Source organism: Eurytemora carolleeae, unplaced genomic scaffold, assembly GCF_000591075.1.
Source record: "Eurytemora carolleeae unplaced genomic scaffold, Eaff_2.0 scaffold1134, whole genome shotgun sequence".
Classification (NCBI taxonomy): Eukaryota; Metazoa; Arthropoda; class Copepoda; order Calanoida; family Temoridae; genus Eurytemora; species Eurytemora carolleeae.
Genome location: NW_019397022.1, coordinates 951 through 17,430, shown reverse-complemented (window position 1 = coordinate 17,430; position 16,480 = coordinate 951). Strand labels below are relative to the sequence as shown.

At 31.9% G+C, this 16,480-nt stretch overlaps 1 protein-coding gene across 1 annotated transcript in view; it reads right to left on the bottom strand.

Annotated features, from left to right (window-relative positions):
- LOC111711190 (extended synaptotagmin-3) overlaps positions 1-11,108 on the bottom strand; it is a 37,083-nt gene extending 25,975 nt beyond the window's left edge. The window contains exons 1-8 of the mRNA XM_023485473.1: positions 11,080-11,108; positions 10,788-10,869; positions 10,206-10,246; positions 9,813-9,854; positions 3,574-3,683; positions 3,176-3,269; positions 2,372-2,444; positions 794-844 (exon numbers count right to left, since the gene is read on the bottom strand). Coding sequence (XP_023341241.1) covers positions 794-844; positions 2,372-2,444; positions 3,176-3,243 — 192 coding nt within the window. The 5' untranslated portion in view covers positions 3,244-3,269; positions 3,574-3,683; positions 9,813-9,854; ... (1 more) ...; positions 10,788-10,869; positions 11,080-11,108. The remainder of the gene's footprint in view (positions 1-793; positions 845-2,371; positions 2,445-3,175; positions 3,270-3,573; positions 3,684-9,812; positions 9,855-10,205; positions 10,247-10,787; positions 10,870-11,079) is intronic.
- Positions 11,109-16,480: the final 5,372 nt, after the last annotated feature.

Here is a 16,480-nt window from a genome sequence, read left to right as displayed (position 1 = left end):
ATTGTTTCACAAACAGCCAATAAATTCAAAACTTTGAAATAAAGAATTCAAAATAATCTTATTTATTCAGGAAAGTAAGGTTGTGGATTTAAACCATGATATAAAAAGCTTCACCCGTCATAAATAAAAATAAATTTGAATATGCAATATTGGAAAAAAGGAACGCATTCATGAGAAAAAAGTGATAAAAAATAAAGGTATCACAGGGTGTGTTTATGGAGGCGGGGGTGGGGGGGGGCATAACTTTTATGTGTAAATAAATTTTATGTGGACATAACTTTTATGTGCACATAACTTTTATGTCTTTGTGAGTAAAATTCATGTAATAATATTTAAAGAAACAAGGAATCTTTTGATGCATTTATTTTAATTTTACCAATTTTGGAATCCTGAGAATGTGAATTCAATGAATGAATGGACAGTTTTATCATATTTTCAAGCTTTTTATAAATTGTTAGAACCCCAAATCCAAGATATTTATTTTTACTGAAAAGAACTAAAGTTCTGTGAAAAAAATTGCAATCAAAGGAATTGAGTCTTTGCAAAAAACTCTGCTTTTCTAAACACTATATTTTAGGATTCCAATGTCGTAGACCTTAGATATTTCAAACTATGAATTCTGTTATAGATCAAATAATGTAAGTTTGAAATATCAAAGATTTACGACTTTGGGTTTCAAAGATATAAAGATTATAAATTCAGAGTTTGTGGCAAGGACTCAATTCCTTTGTTAAGAAGAAAACTCTAATTTCAAAATTTTCGAATCTTTTTTTTTAAATGTGAATTTACTCACGTCTCTTATGTGGGTTCGGAGTAGAGGGAAATCCAAGATATTGGCTCCACCCTAAACACAAAAAAATCATATATTTGCTTCACCCTAAAAAATTAAAATTTGCTCCACCCTAAACACAAAATAATATATTTGCTTCACCCTAAAAAATTATAATTTTCTCCACCCTAAACACAAAGTAATATGTCTGCTCCACCCTAAAAACAAAGTAATATGTTTGCTCCGCCCTAAAAACAAATTAATATGTTTGCTCCACCCTAAAAACTGAGAGAATGAAGCAAATCAAAAAAATTTTACTTTTAATTTTTGTACACTTTACTAGAAGTTAAGAATTCTGAAAATGCACAATAATGAACTGCACAATTAAAAGTAAAGTGGGTACAAGATGAAAAGGATATTATAGAAGAATTTTGCATGAAGGATTTGCAACTCATGGTGTTGCTGCAATTACATGTATTTAGTGCAAAATTAAGATGAATGACATCAATCTTTTCTAAATTAATTATCTTGCAATTTGCCAATAGCTTTTAAGCTAAGCTGCAAAAGGCCATTGAGATTTTTTATTAAAAGTAAATTAATTCAAACATATAACTAATAAGAATACAAATTCTGCTTAAAATAATTATAAAAGAGTTTACCTAGATCAAACTTTATATTACCGTCGTTTCCGCCTACTTATATATCACACTACATATTACTGTGGTTTCCACCTACCTCTAGATCAAACTTCATATCACTGTGGTTTCCACCTATAACTTTTAGATGAAACTTCATATTACTGTGGTTTCCACCTAATTAAAGATCAAACTTCATTTCACTGTGGTTTCCACATACATCTAGATAAAACTTCATATTTCTGTGGTTCGCACCTATACTTATATATCACACTACATATTACTGTCGTTTCCACCTACTTATATATCACACTTCATATTACTGTGGTTTCCACCTACCTCTAGATCAAACTTCATATCACTGTGGTTTCCACCTATAACTTTTAGATCAAACTTCATATTACTGTGGTTTCCACCTACCTCTAGATCAAACTTCATATCACTGTGGTTTCCACCTATAACTTTTAGATGAAACTTCATATTACTGTGGTTTCCACCTAATTAAAGATCAAACTTCATTTCACTGTGGTTTCCACATACATCTAGATCAAACTTAATATTTCTGTGGTTTGCACCTACTTATAGATCAAACTTCATATTACTGTGGTTTCCACCTACCTCATGATCAAACTTCAAATTACTGGGGTTTCCACCTACCTCTAGATCAAACTTCATATTACTGTGGTTTCCACCTACCTATAGATCAAGCTTCATATCACTGTGGTTTCCACATACCTCTAGATCAAACTTCATATCACTGTGGTTTCCACCTACCTCTAGATCAAACTTCAAGACTGGGGTTTCCACCTACTTATAGATCAAACTTCATATTACTGTGGTTTCCACATACCTCTAGATCAAAATTCATATTACTGTGGTTTCCACTTATCTCTAGATCAAACTTCATATTACTGTGGTTTCCACCTACCTCTAGATCAAACTTCATATTACTGTGGTTTCTAATTACCTCTAGATCAAACTTCAAGACTGGGGTTTCCAAGAAACCGAACTGTATGTAGTCAAAAAATCCTCCCTTCCCACTACAATAAGCATAAATTCCATTAATTTGCAAAATTATTTTCATAAGGCTGTACCCATAGAGAATATAATATATAGAGAGGAATTAAAAGAATCTCTCGGTATGAATTTTTTCAGTCCCTTTCAGCCTGAAAGGGAGTTCAAAGTGTACAAATCATGTAAATGTTCACAAATTATATGCAGTAGAGTACACAAATACAGCATGTTTCCTAGACTATCCATTTCGATTTCGAATTTTTAAAACTGTTTAATAAACTTCATAATGAATTAGGTGAATGAAAACATCATTTGATTTATAGTTATAACGGAAAATCATCGTTTGTAAAGTGGAAGGCATAGAGTCTATGTGAAATGTTCATTGGTCAATTATGAAACCAGCCTATTTCATAATTTAGTTTTTTATATTTTCTATAAAATGATATTCCAGGGCCCAACAGGTTATATAGCATAAATATGTGAAGTACACCTGCAGTATGGAAACAGTACAACAAAATGGCCGTTTTACACTTTTTTCCAGTAAATTCCTCTCTATATATTCTATTCTCTATGGCTGTACCAGTACAAAAAAGGAGTACGGTAAAAATTATCTGTTACAAACAAAAAAATGTTACAAATCAACGAACTTACTTTTAAGCAGATGCAGTGCAAATTGTACAGTATGCTTACAGACTAAAGACGGCCAAACGGATCTTAACACCAATTAAATCCTTGTGAGCAGAAAACTCGAATTTACCTAATGAACACATGAATCCTGATAGTTCCTTTAACCTCCAGATCATCCAACCCACCCCACACCTTCATTAGTCTAAACCCCAAGAAGAAATCACCTGAATGTAAATAATTAGTCATACTATATATAAAAAACAATACATGCATATAAATCCTAATTAAGAGAAGGTTGGGATTTACAGCTTATTCTAACCAAGTATGAATTATATAACCATGTTTAGAATTTTGAAAACTATACATATATTCATTTGTGGTTTCTCTACAGCAGGGAAACCACGGAGAAATTATCGTAATTAAACACTTTTCAAGCTAAAAAACGACGTTATCTTCCACATGATTGGTCAGATGAAGAGTTTAAAGGGGCAAGCCATGTAAAGACACCACTAACAAAAGTCCTCCAACCTGTATAATTGAACTGTATATCCAGAACTATCTCCTGTGTACAGGTACTTGGACATACTCTTAGATTAATTATTCTTGGAATACTGTCTCCTAAATCTATCCGCTCAAGTCTAAACAAAGTGGACAGATTTGAGATGATATTGATCAATACTATCTGAGGTTAATATTTTTGTATGGTTAATCGCTCTAGAAATCACTAATCCGTATATTTTAATCCGATCGCGAAAAAATCAAGTATTTTACGCACTTAATCGCCCAAATAAAAGTAAGTTGGTAAATAAAACAAAGGCCACAGTCGAGCCAGTCTAATAATTTTATGTCTAACTATATCTCAGTGGTGATTAAATAGCTAACTTTTATGTCTCGACTTTCTAACAAAAAAGACGGATTCGCGCTTCCGGCAAGGGATAAAAATACAAATGTTCCAACCTCAGATATTATTGAACAACTTTGTTAATAAAATAATTTTTCTAAAGATTAAGTTATAAACTTTTACAAACAATATCTCCCCCCTCCCTCCCCCCGTTTTGTATCCATAGAGAATGGAATATACATTAGAGGGGAATTTACTAGAAAAAAGTGTAAAACGGCCATTTTGTTGTACTGTTTCCATACTGCAGGTGTACTTCACATATCTATGCTATATACTTTTTTGGGCCCTGGAATATCATTTTATAGAAAATCTAAAATTATTGTTAAAAGAAAACCAAATTATGAAATAGGCTGGTTTCATAATTGACCAATAATCATTTCACATAGACTCTATGCCTTTCACTTTACAAACGATGATTTTCCGTTTTAACTATAAATCAAATGATGTTTTTATTCAACTAATTCATTATAAAGTTTATTTAACAGCTTTAAAAATTTCGAAATTGAAATAAATAGTCTAGGGAACATACTGTATTAATGTACTCTACTGTACATAATTTGTGAACATTTACATGATTTGTAGACTTTGAACTCCCTTTCAGGCTGAAAGGGACTGAAAAAATTCATACCGAGAGATTCTTTAAATTCCTCTATAATATATATTCTATTCTCTATGATTGTATCATATGTTGAACCAATGAAAAAGAAGAAAAAGTTTTGGTGATTTTTTATGATTTTGACTGCACAAAATCCAGAGATTGAAAAGTAAATCTATATAATGGGCAAAACTTCCGTTGATGGCTTCTTTATTATACAATAAATGATTTTGGAGGTTGATAGAAAATATATGGTAAATTCTTCACCCTGATTTCGATCAGTGAAATCAGGGTGAAGAATCTAATTAAAATCCTGAATTTAATCCAGGGATTAACAACACAAAAGTTCGGACCTCGGTACTCGATTTTTTTTGTAAAATGGCATTCAAAAATGTAAATGAGTTATATATATGTGTAAAATGTGTGAAAATTGTTTGCAACATTTCAAAATGCATTTAGGGCATGGTATGAGTGATGACCAGTAAAAACGACCACTGAGGGGGTTTAGGTTCCAAAGAATAAAGAATTAAATTTCAATTATTCCAATTATTATAAAAACATCAGATGTTTAAGCAGACCCATTTCTCATAATAAGTAGATTTTCAAGGTACAAGTAAAGCTATTCGATATAGAAGAAAATCAAATACATTTAAATGTCGTTATGTCGTTAGTTTTTGTCAGCGGCTTATGCGCAAGTAGAAGTTTTTATAGATTTAAATTTATAAAAAAAAACATTTATGTAATTTTTCCAGAATATCCAATATCTACTTGATCAGATCTAGGATTGCCAATATTCGGATTGCCAAAACCCCTGCCAATTTTGCACATCACTAGGATATATACTTCTTACCCCACATAACACGAAGTCTGCAAAGATTTAGCAAATATCGAGAAAAGTTTAGAATGTAAAAATTCTACAATTTTCACAATTTGTCTTCAATTTTTGCTTTGCTGAATATGTTTTAGAGCAGGGAAGATACACAAGGATTTAAATACATGACCTATGAAACCCCTAATCGTTGTTTAAATTAGAAGTACAGTACAGTACAGAAGGTTCTGGGAGAAATGTAAACAAATGATTCTATTCCTTTCAGAATCTGCAGTACACTAAACAATAAACATAGAATATATGAGGGATATTAAAGCAGAACTTTTGAGTTGTTTATCCTAGGGATTGAACCAGGGAGTAAGGAATAGAAGGGAGATATAACTGACGCGGTTCGCCCTACCATATGATTATACATGCTTTGCAGACGAGTACTCCATTTGTATAAGAAGTATTTGTCTGATGTACATTTACTGTGTATACAATAACCTATTCTGAACATTTCATATACAAATGGAGTACTCGTCTGCAAAGCATGTATAATCATATGGTAGGGCGAACCGCGTCAGTTATATCTCCCTTCTATTCCTTACTCCCTGGATTGAACATTATCTCAACTTTATGCAGGTCTATGGATTAATGTAATTACATCGCAGCTGGATAACTGAATATTTGCAAATTATCTTTTTTCCATCTCATGATCTGAGTTCGTTTCCCTCTTGTCCATTTGAGAGCCCATTTTTTTAATAATCTTTTTTGTTTGTTTATTTTATTGAGGTTTTTGCTATCGATTTTGATGATTATGAAATCGTTAGAAGTGGCGAGGGTCAACCCAGACCGAAATATATTTTCAATCAAATGTGGAACTAACATCTACTTTATTTACTCTACAGAGGTTTGGTCTATCACCATCACCGAAATTTGGATAACTTTAATCGAGAAATTAAGCAATTTAAAGATACCAACATTGCATATTCTCAATATAAGCGTTCAAGATTAAGGAATAAGGATACAATCTATATATAAATTTGGCTTGTCTGTCTGTTTGTTTGTTTGTCTGTTTGTATCCAATAAACGTCCAAACGGCTGAACCGATCGGGCCCAAATTTTTTGTGGGACATCACGTGACCACAGGGAAGGTTTATGAATGATAAAGATTAAAAAAAAAATGTGTTTTAAAGATTTTTAATTTTGTAAAAAAATTAATTTGTAAAAATTCTTAAAAAACCGCGAATTTTTTTTTAAATCCGCAAAATTTTTTTTCTTCTTTGTTTTGAATGTAAACAAAAAAAAACAGTTCACAATTTAAATAGATGGGCGCGAAGCGCCATAAAAGCCTAGTAAACTAAATTTACGATCTTTGATGCATCTTTTGCTTGTATTATGTATTAATGCAAAAAAATTATTTCTTATTGATAATAATTGAGCCCCCTCCATGGTGCTCAAAATTTTAGAAATAGTTCATGTAAAAATATTGTAAGTTATGTACCTCAATTAAATGTATTAAATAATTATTTTATTATAATAAAAACTTTTCTTTTGATTTATGATAATACAACATTTCTTTTAAATAATAATAATATAATCTTTTTTTATTTATTTAGTTTTCAGAAAGGTTATATCGATCAATTTGCTGTAATTTTTTATAGTTTTGATAAATCGTAGAGCTAGACCTAATCTTATCAATCTTTACAAAGGAAGGCATCTGCTTATTAAATGATGTGGGTAGATATCAAAGAGAATAGAATATATATTAGAGTGGAATTTACTATAAAAAAGTGTAAAACGGCCATTTTGTTGTACTGTTTCCATACTGCAGGTGTACTTCACATTTTTGTGATATATAACCTTTTGGGCCCCGGAACATAATTTTATAGAAAATCTAAAATTAATATTAAAAGAAAACCAAATTATGAAATAGGCTGGTTTCATAATTGACCAATGATCATTTCACATAGACTCTATGCCTTTCACTTTACAAACTATGATTTTCCGTTATAACTATAAATCAAATGATGCTTTTTATTAATTTATTTTAAAAAGTTTATTTAACAGTTTAAAAAATTCGAATTTGAAATGGATAGTCTAGGGAACATACTGTATTAATGTACTCTACTGCATATAATTTGTGAACATTTACATGATTTGACTTTGAACTCCCTTCCAGGCTGAAAGGGACTGACAAAATTCATACCGAGGGATTGGCTAAATTCCACTCTAATATATATTCTATTCTCTTTTGTAGATATTCAGAGTAAAATGAAATGTATCTATTCCAAATAGTCAATTGTACTTTATTTAGTTTATTATTCACTTTAAACACAGATTTCTAATCTTTATAGTTTAACAACCTGATAAATTTTGCTATAGATTAAATAGTCAAAAATTTTATCATGATGGTATTCCCTATTTATTGTAAATGCGTTCAGTTGTATTGTCCAGTCTGGACTACCCAATGTAAAGTCGTTCCAGCACGTTTAGACAAAAAATGTTATAGCCTGGGAAGATTACATGTGGCATGGTTTGAAATAAACTAAGTCAAGACATGCCCTTCATAATCAGAAGAAAACTGTATATCATACACTTAAAAACGTACTAAAAAGTAAACATTACCAAAAATATACTTTTTTTACGGAAAACATTGGATTTAAAGTGAATGTTCACTGGCTACCTTATTTGTACATCTGAATTACAGTGTTTACGAACGTGTAAATATAAATTGTAGTGTGTGAAAATGTCCGAGTGTTTAGGACAGTTTATGGAGATAAATAGAGAGAGGAAGACATATTTAATATTTCAGACCAGACGCGCTCAGAGTGTTTATATACTGCACAATATATTTAATATTTCAGACCAGACACGCTCAGAGTGTTTATATACTGCACAATATATTCAATATTTCAGACCAGACACGCTCAGAGTGTTTATATACTGCACAATATATTCAATATTTCAGAAAAGACACGCTCAGAATATTTATGTACTGCACAATATATTCCTTCCAGGCAAATTGGAAACAAACTCATTGTATTTGTATCACATTTGGGGTTTCCTAAGCAGTTTAAATATCATTATCTTTTTAAAAACATTTTTTGTATACAATGTACTTTTCGAGAACCCTCCCTTTAAGTTAAGAACAGATTTTTTAACAAAGATATATTTTTTATTTCTCTTGGCAAAATGTTATGAATACTATGAGTATACGTTGAACAATCCTTTTCTGAGAAGAAGGTTCTTTCATATTTTATCATAATGTTTATTATCTCTTTATACAATGTATAAAGGATGTTTATCTAACTCGCTTTTCGTCTCATTAAGCCCGGGGAACCAAACAAATATATTTTCTACAGAATAATATGATTCATAACTAAAGATGGAAATAGTTTTTAAACATTGAAAGTTTTAGACTTTTGAAAAGAGAAGTTTAAAATATTTCAAAATTGTATTCTATTTAAGTTTACTTTTATCACATTCTGCAAGATTTTTATTTTGAACAACGACCCACTAAATAATTTATGAAAATTATTTATTAATGATTTTCATTATGGTTTTTAGCATTACATCTTTGTCACAATAATTTCCTTAAATGGGATTGGTACAATTTGTTTACTGTCCTGTTTTGCCTGGTATAATCTGTATGTGTACTGTACCACGGTGGACTAAGATCAATTTGAATTCGAATTGAAACGACCCCTTGTACCGGCCTTAGTGACGCACGCGGCAAAGTACGAGCCCGACCCTACACGAAGCCGGCTCGGTTTCAATTTTGATAGCGCGACCAGACTGTTGTCTGTTGGTAATTTTTTTTTGAATTTTTCAAAGAAAACAGACAATGTAAAGCTGTACTGAACCCTGACTGTATACTGTATTGTGTATGGTAAAGTCTATATTTATAAAGCAGTAATCTCTGTTTGTTTGTCTGATTGTAATTCATGAACTCTAGACCGATTTGCCTCAAATCTTGAATGGGGATCTGAGAACAACACGACTGTTCTTCGCTTGGGTTAAAGATTCCAAATTGACTTTTAAAAGGAAAACTTAGTTTCCATGCAAAGAAATTGAGTTTTTGCTACAAACTCAAATCTTCTGATCCCAATATCTTTTCAACAACCTGATGGTGCAAACCTTTGATATTTCAAACCTTTGATTATTGTATCTCTAAGTACTAATAGATTGAAATATCTAAGGTCTACGACATTGGATTACAAAGATATAGAGATTAGAAAATCAGAGCTTGTGGCAAAAACTCAACTCCTTTGGGCTCCCAAGCTATAATGAATAAATTCAAGATTTGCATACCCCTATAGTATAGAAATGTATCACAAGATTACTTTTTTAATTTGCGTAGAACAAAATATTTTAAATTGAGAGAACCAGGATATGAGAAACAATAAATAGAGAAAAGGAGGAAAAAAACGAAAAAAATTATATTTTGTAGTGTTCACCTGAATGAATTCAGCTGACTGGAATAAAGTTCTAAGGTTTTCCTGAAAAGAATATTTTGAACATTTTGTTTTTATTAAAAATTCTAAGAGTTCAAATTTTTTAGAGTGGCACTACGGTTCCACTCCCCTATAAACCTATATTAGAGTAACAATGGAAAAGATATATTTGTTTTTCTATCTAAAAATATGTCGAATTCTGACAATTTTCTTCATTTTCTGTACAGCATAAATCCGCAAGACACAATTATATGCAGACAATCACGATTGAAATTAAACAATTTCCAGGTATTATTAAACTCAGGATATTTCCTTTTAATTTCAAGGGTATATCGATCCTTTAAAATGACGTCCACAGTTCCTTAAAGATAGAATGCTAATTTGAATTTCCTTAACCTGATATTCTGCTCTATCTCGTTCTTTCCCCATCTATTCACCTGAAACACACAAACAAAATAATTCATAATTTAAACAGGAAAACTAGAAAGAATCCAAACATGAAGTAAAACAAAATGGAGGACACCAACATGAGAAACCAAAATTGAACTTAAGGAAACCAACAGAAGAAAACCTATATGGTGGAAACCAATATGAAGGAAACCAACGTGGTGGAAACCAATATGAAGGAAACCAACATATATAGAGTGTAGAGTGTAGAGTGTAGAGTGCAGAGTGTAGAGTGTAGAGTGTAGAGTGTAGAGTGTAGAGTGTAGAGTGTAGAGCGTAGAAGGTAGAGTGTAGAGTGTAGAGTGTAGAGTGTAGAGTGTAGAGTGTAGAGTGTAGAGTGTAGAGTGTAAAGTGTAGAGTGTAGAGTGTAGAGTGTAGAGTGTAGAGTGTAGAGTGTACAGTGTACAGTGTAGAGTGTACAGTGTACAGTGTACAGTGTAGAGTGTAGAGTGTAGAGAAGGTGTCTGATAAGCCAGAAATGAATCTAGTCACGATTCTTTTAGTACGGGGAAATATAAAAATTAATTTTGCCTCATATTGTAATCTTGGCCAAAACTGCTCCAATAGAACGTGAATCCAACTGAACCCTTCGCATTTCTCGGAAGTGGCAAATCTGAAAAAAATGAATTGATCTTTGCCACAAACTCAAATTGTCACACCTGACAGTGAAAAACTTAGATATTTCAACCTTACATTTTTTGATATTACAGAATTCACAGTTTGAAATATCTAAAGTATATACGACATCATTGGTTGCAAAGACTCAATTTCTTTGATGAATATACTCAATGAACATTGCACAATTTAATGTTTTTTTTATCACCTTGGAGAATCTTGAAAACACTTCGCCTCCTAAAAAAATATATTTTTATCATTAGAATATTTGCACATGAATTTAGTTTTAATTAATTAATATATTTTTTATTGAATTGCTTGAACCTTTATTTTCTATGTACATTTATACATTACACAATACTATACACAAACATGAAAATTATGCACTAACTATTGAAATGGGACCAACTTTGAAGCGTTGCTGGGTCATTCAACATGGTTTTCAAACAACAACATACTTTTATGTTTTGTGTAGATTTAGATATTAAAACTTCAAAGTCAATTTTCAGTTTTGTAGAATAAATTTGCGTTTTCGCGTAAAAATGTTCATGTGTTATTTCTTGTACCTAGGATGGGATGTATTTTTTTTTGCCTTATCGCATTTTTATCAATAATACAGATGTTTTTTTCCAACTTGTGAAACAGCTGAGTGTTTATTGCTTGCTTCGACTTCATTACTAATCGGCTAAAAATTTAGATACAATTTTTGCTTACCGAGCTCGAAGCCTATTTTGTTTTGTAAGATATTCATGCATCTTGTTAATAAATTGAATTAAGTAGTTATTTTATATTTCGTGAGTCGTCTGATTAACACAGAAGAGTGTTTAGAAAACCTAATTACGGAGAAGTACAAATGGGAGGTGAGGGGATCGGAGGAGGGGAAGGTAGGTTTTTCATTCAATTAGGCGTTAACAGAACATTTCAATAAAATACACATAAATGAGAGTCTGCAGGAAGAAATCATCAAGTACTTTAGGAGACCACCAGATATTCATTTGAAAATCAGAGGTCTGGATGAGTTGGCCGTGGGGGGGGGGCTCCAAAAGTACTTAAATTGTGATGATTTATTCTCAGACCTTAGGAATGAAACTTGATATTTAAGAAGAAAACAAGCGATAATTTATAGTACACGTTTACAACTCCTGGTCGGATTAAGTTAAGCTTTCTATTCATAAATTTCCTTCTCGAATTGTTCTTCTTTAAAATCCTGAAAATTATCCTCCACGTGCTTGTTTTGATGAAAACTGTTTCCGGTTTCTCCGCCATTTTGATTCTAATCAGTGTACAGAGGATCAGATTACGATCAGGTTTCAAGATGTCAACCTTTGTGTACTAAATAGTATCTCTTAAAGGGATTGTGTACGTGATTTTTGAATTTTTGCACTGATAAAGTATATATCTTCGTATTTTCATCTTCAACAAGTGAATCACCATAGCAAAATGAATTAGAGTCGAGTGGATTGTACATCTATCTAGACTGAAATGAAAAGTTCAATTCCCAAGACTGGCTTGACTTTCAAGTGTCGCTATTCCTTGTTTTTTGGTTTTATACCCCACTACCTAATTAAATCTTTTTCAGGTTTAGAGATTAATATTTTAGAAATATGTAAAAAAAATTAGAATTGTGTTTAAGAAGTAATTGGCAAAGTTCTTATAGATTTTTGCATCAATGCTTGCAACCTTTGAATCAATTTGAATAGTTGACTGGTACACTGTACAGTGTTGTCCTTAATATATCAATTAACTACCAATTAACAGCTTTTTCTTGTAAACTTGTAATTTGAAAAAAATCTTGCTAGAAATAAAAACGCCGACCACTCTATTGAATTATTTCGCTATGGACAGTAAAGTATTAAAAAGAGTTTGAATCAGAGGCGTATTCAGGGGGGGGGGCTATGGGGCTAAGCCCCCCCCTGGACCAGTGAAATCTTTTGATTTCAGGGGGTTTTCAGGCCCCAACGGGTGCTGAGCCCCCCCTGGAAAGAGAACAAAATTTAAGCCCCCCCTGGACAAATTCCTGAATACGCCCCTGGTTTGAATAGTTGAGTACATGTAAGTTGGTGGTTTAATCTCAGTATTAATTTCTTTCAATGTCATCCATTTTCTGCAGATCAATGTTTTGATGCGTTTATCTTTATTTTTTATTCGTTTTGTATACAATGAACTTTAAACGCCGAAATAGTTGGCCGCCAGATGTCTCTGCTCTCGATGCTTTAAATGAATACATGTGGCAAAGACACCTATCGGAAAAACGTCGTTTTAAGTGCAGTGTATATAAAACAAATAGCAAATATTTGAAATATTAACTATATACGAATGCGTCGAAAAATAATCAATGACTTTAGGTTGTAATATCTGAATGATTTGTTTGAAATTAAATATATTACTTTACGATATGATATTGCAACTTTCTGAATTTGTATGGACGCTACGTTCTTCAGTTTAAGTCGTTTTTAACAATTTTATCCCTACAGACGCAACAGATAGAAGTAAGATTAGTAGCGATAAATAGCTATTATTTTTCGCCATAAGCCTGTACCCCCTTTCATTTTTTGCAAACACTCCCTTTAACTTCGTTGCGTGGCAATCTATTTTTTGTGCAGATCAAAGTTTGTTGCATTTATTACTCTTAACTTTTTGACGTAGTTCTTTTTCTTTGAGATAAATATTGTTTTTCATGAAATGTTTCACAAAGGAAATGATTTTCTTGTTTGTGTCTCCAGAGTTAAAAGGACAAAATTGATGTTATTAGTTTTGGTAAAACTAGGAAAATGAAAAATGGCACAAACAAAGGGTTTGTACTACAATAGAAATATTATTCAAAACTTTATTAATTCAAGCTAATTTATTTAAATTAATATGTTAATAAAACTACAAAGAAAATTGTAAGCCTTCTTTTATTGAAATGAAATGGTTGCTCTATCGCGCTGTGTTCCATGAAGTCTTGTATATTTTCTCGACTTTATGCAAAGATCTACTGAAAAAAACATGTCATAAAGCTAATTTCATAAATAAATGTTTACTTAATAACAACAAATTTTTTAAACGCTATCCGAGGAAATGCACCCTAGGCTGTAACCTTAACATTTTTCACACTTTCAAACCGAAAAAAACACAGAAATTTATTTGTATAAAATTGGATGAAAACAGATTTCTGGGTTTAACTTTTGTTTTTCCGTCATTAAAAATATTACTTTCCACTTGCTCCTTTGAATGGGTACGTGATATTTACTGTTCAGTTTAGTAATTAATTATTTGATTTCAATCTAGATATTGAGTCAGAAATTGTGTTCAATTTAATGTTATATTACCAAACAATATATTATTATAATATATTTAGACTTTGATTTCTATCTGCTATAATACTGCTATGAGAATACAATGGCGTACACAGAAATAAATCTAGGGGTAAATTTTGCCCCTCCCCTAATAGGTCCTAAGGGGGGGGGGGCATAATTAGAACTGTAAATTCAAAAACATTTGGCTATTTGGTACACTGTGAAAGACGATACCTGGCCGCCTAAAACAAGTTCCACAAGATTCACCGGAACGGATACGAGGCATTGCAACTTTCAGTCTAACGCGTGTGATCTTGATATTAACACACTTCTGAACCCTCTAGTAAAAGTTATAAGAATTATATATACTGGAAGTTACTTAATGCGTTTCATAAGAGATCGACCACACGTCCTCTATAACACATACAATCCAGTTACCTTACCAGTACTACTTTATCTCTCCTTCAAACAAAAACAGCAAACTAATTTTTTTATGCTCTTCACTCTTCAGTTTTCGGTTTGAAAAGTGTTACAGTCTGTTTTCTAGGGGGCGGCTACACCCCCCCCCCCCTCTGAGAATATGATCCCGTGTAAATATACACAAAATATAGATTTAATAATAAATGATATAAATGTAGATTGTAGATCCAAATTCTACATTATTTGTTTACTCAAATATATTTGTTTGAGAAGGAAAGCAAATATTTTTTATTGCGGGAATATATAGATATATGGAAGGTAGGCTGGAGGGGAGGTGGACTTGACACTAGACACTTGATACTAGACACTAATAACAAATTTCTTAGACGTCAAAAACTGGATATTATTAATATTCCAGACACTAATAACAAATTTCTTAGACGCCAGAAACTGGATGTTATTAATATTCCATATTTCATATTTGGCCTAACACAAGACACAAGAAAATAGACACCAGACACAAAAGACATAAGAAATTAAAGACTCGACACTAGTTACTACACACTAGACACAGACATTAGACACTATATTTATCTATATTACAAAAATGTAAAAGCCTTGTATACTTTTCTATTGTGCTCAAACTCCTTTGTTAGAAAATTCATCCATTTTTTATTTTCCTTTTTATTCTAAAATAAATCACCTCCATTTATAATCCTTTTAGTTGCAGATCTAAACAACAGAATAATTTTATATTCAAAGAAAATTATTTTAACGACTTTATCCTTGAATAATAGTGATGGTGGAGTACTGTACTACAGGATAATTTACTGTACTTTTCTGTACTGTACTGTACTACAGGGTACTTTACTGTACTGTACTTTACTGTACTACAGAGTACTTTACTGTACAACTGTACTTCTGGATACTTTACTGTACTGTACTGTACTACAGGATACTTTACTGTACTGAACTGTACTACTGGATACTTTACTGTTCTGTATTGTACTACAGGGAACTTTACTGTACTCAACTGTACTGGACTGTAATACAGGATACTTTACTGTGTTGCACTGCACTACCGGGTATTTACTGCACTGTACTGTATTATAGGATACTTTACTGTGCTGTACTGATTACTAGGTACTTTACTGCACTGTACTAAAAGACACTTTACTGTGTTATACTGTACTACAGGATACTTTACTGTACTGCACTGCACTGTAGAAGGGGACTGTTGTGAACTGTATACTGTACTGTATTACAGAATACTTTACTGTGCTGTACTGAATTACTAGGTACTTTACTGTACTGTACCACAGGATACTTTACAGTACAGTACTGTACTACAGGATACTGTACTATACTTTACTGTACTGTACTACAGGATACTTTAATGTACTTTACTGTAATACAGGCTACTTTACTGTACTGTACTGTACTACAGGATACTGCACTGTAATACAAGGTACTTTACTGTACTCTATTGTACTGTACTGTTGTATAGGATATTTTACTGTACTATACTGTACTATGCCTTGATCTGTTATTTTACTCGAGAATACACCCATAAATCTGTGGACTAGGAAGACCAAATATTATATTATTATTATGTTAATTTGATGTTGTAATAAAGTATTCTTTATTCATATACTTTTACCAGTTGATTGAAAATCAACTTGTAAAAAAATGGGTCTGTGTCAGGGGGATGATAGTTCTCTACCTGTGTGCTCAGTTAGCTGTACTGTACACTTACGACTGTTTACTAATATTGATATACTATAGGTTAGGCCAGAATCAACTGAAAATAAACAAATATGCAGTACGCTCTCGGTATAGTTCATGGCCTATACAATTAGTAAAGGATTAGCGTACATCATCACTCTATACACTATAATCTCGTTGGTCTGG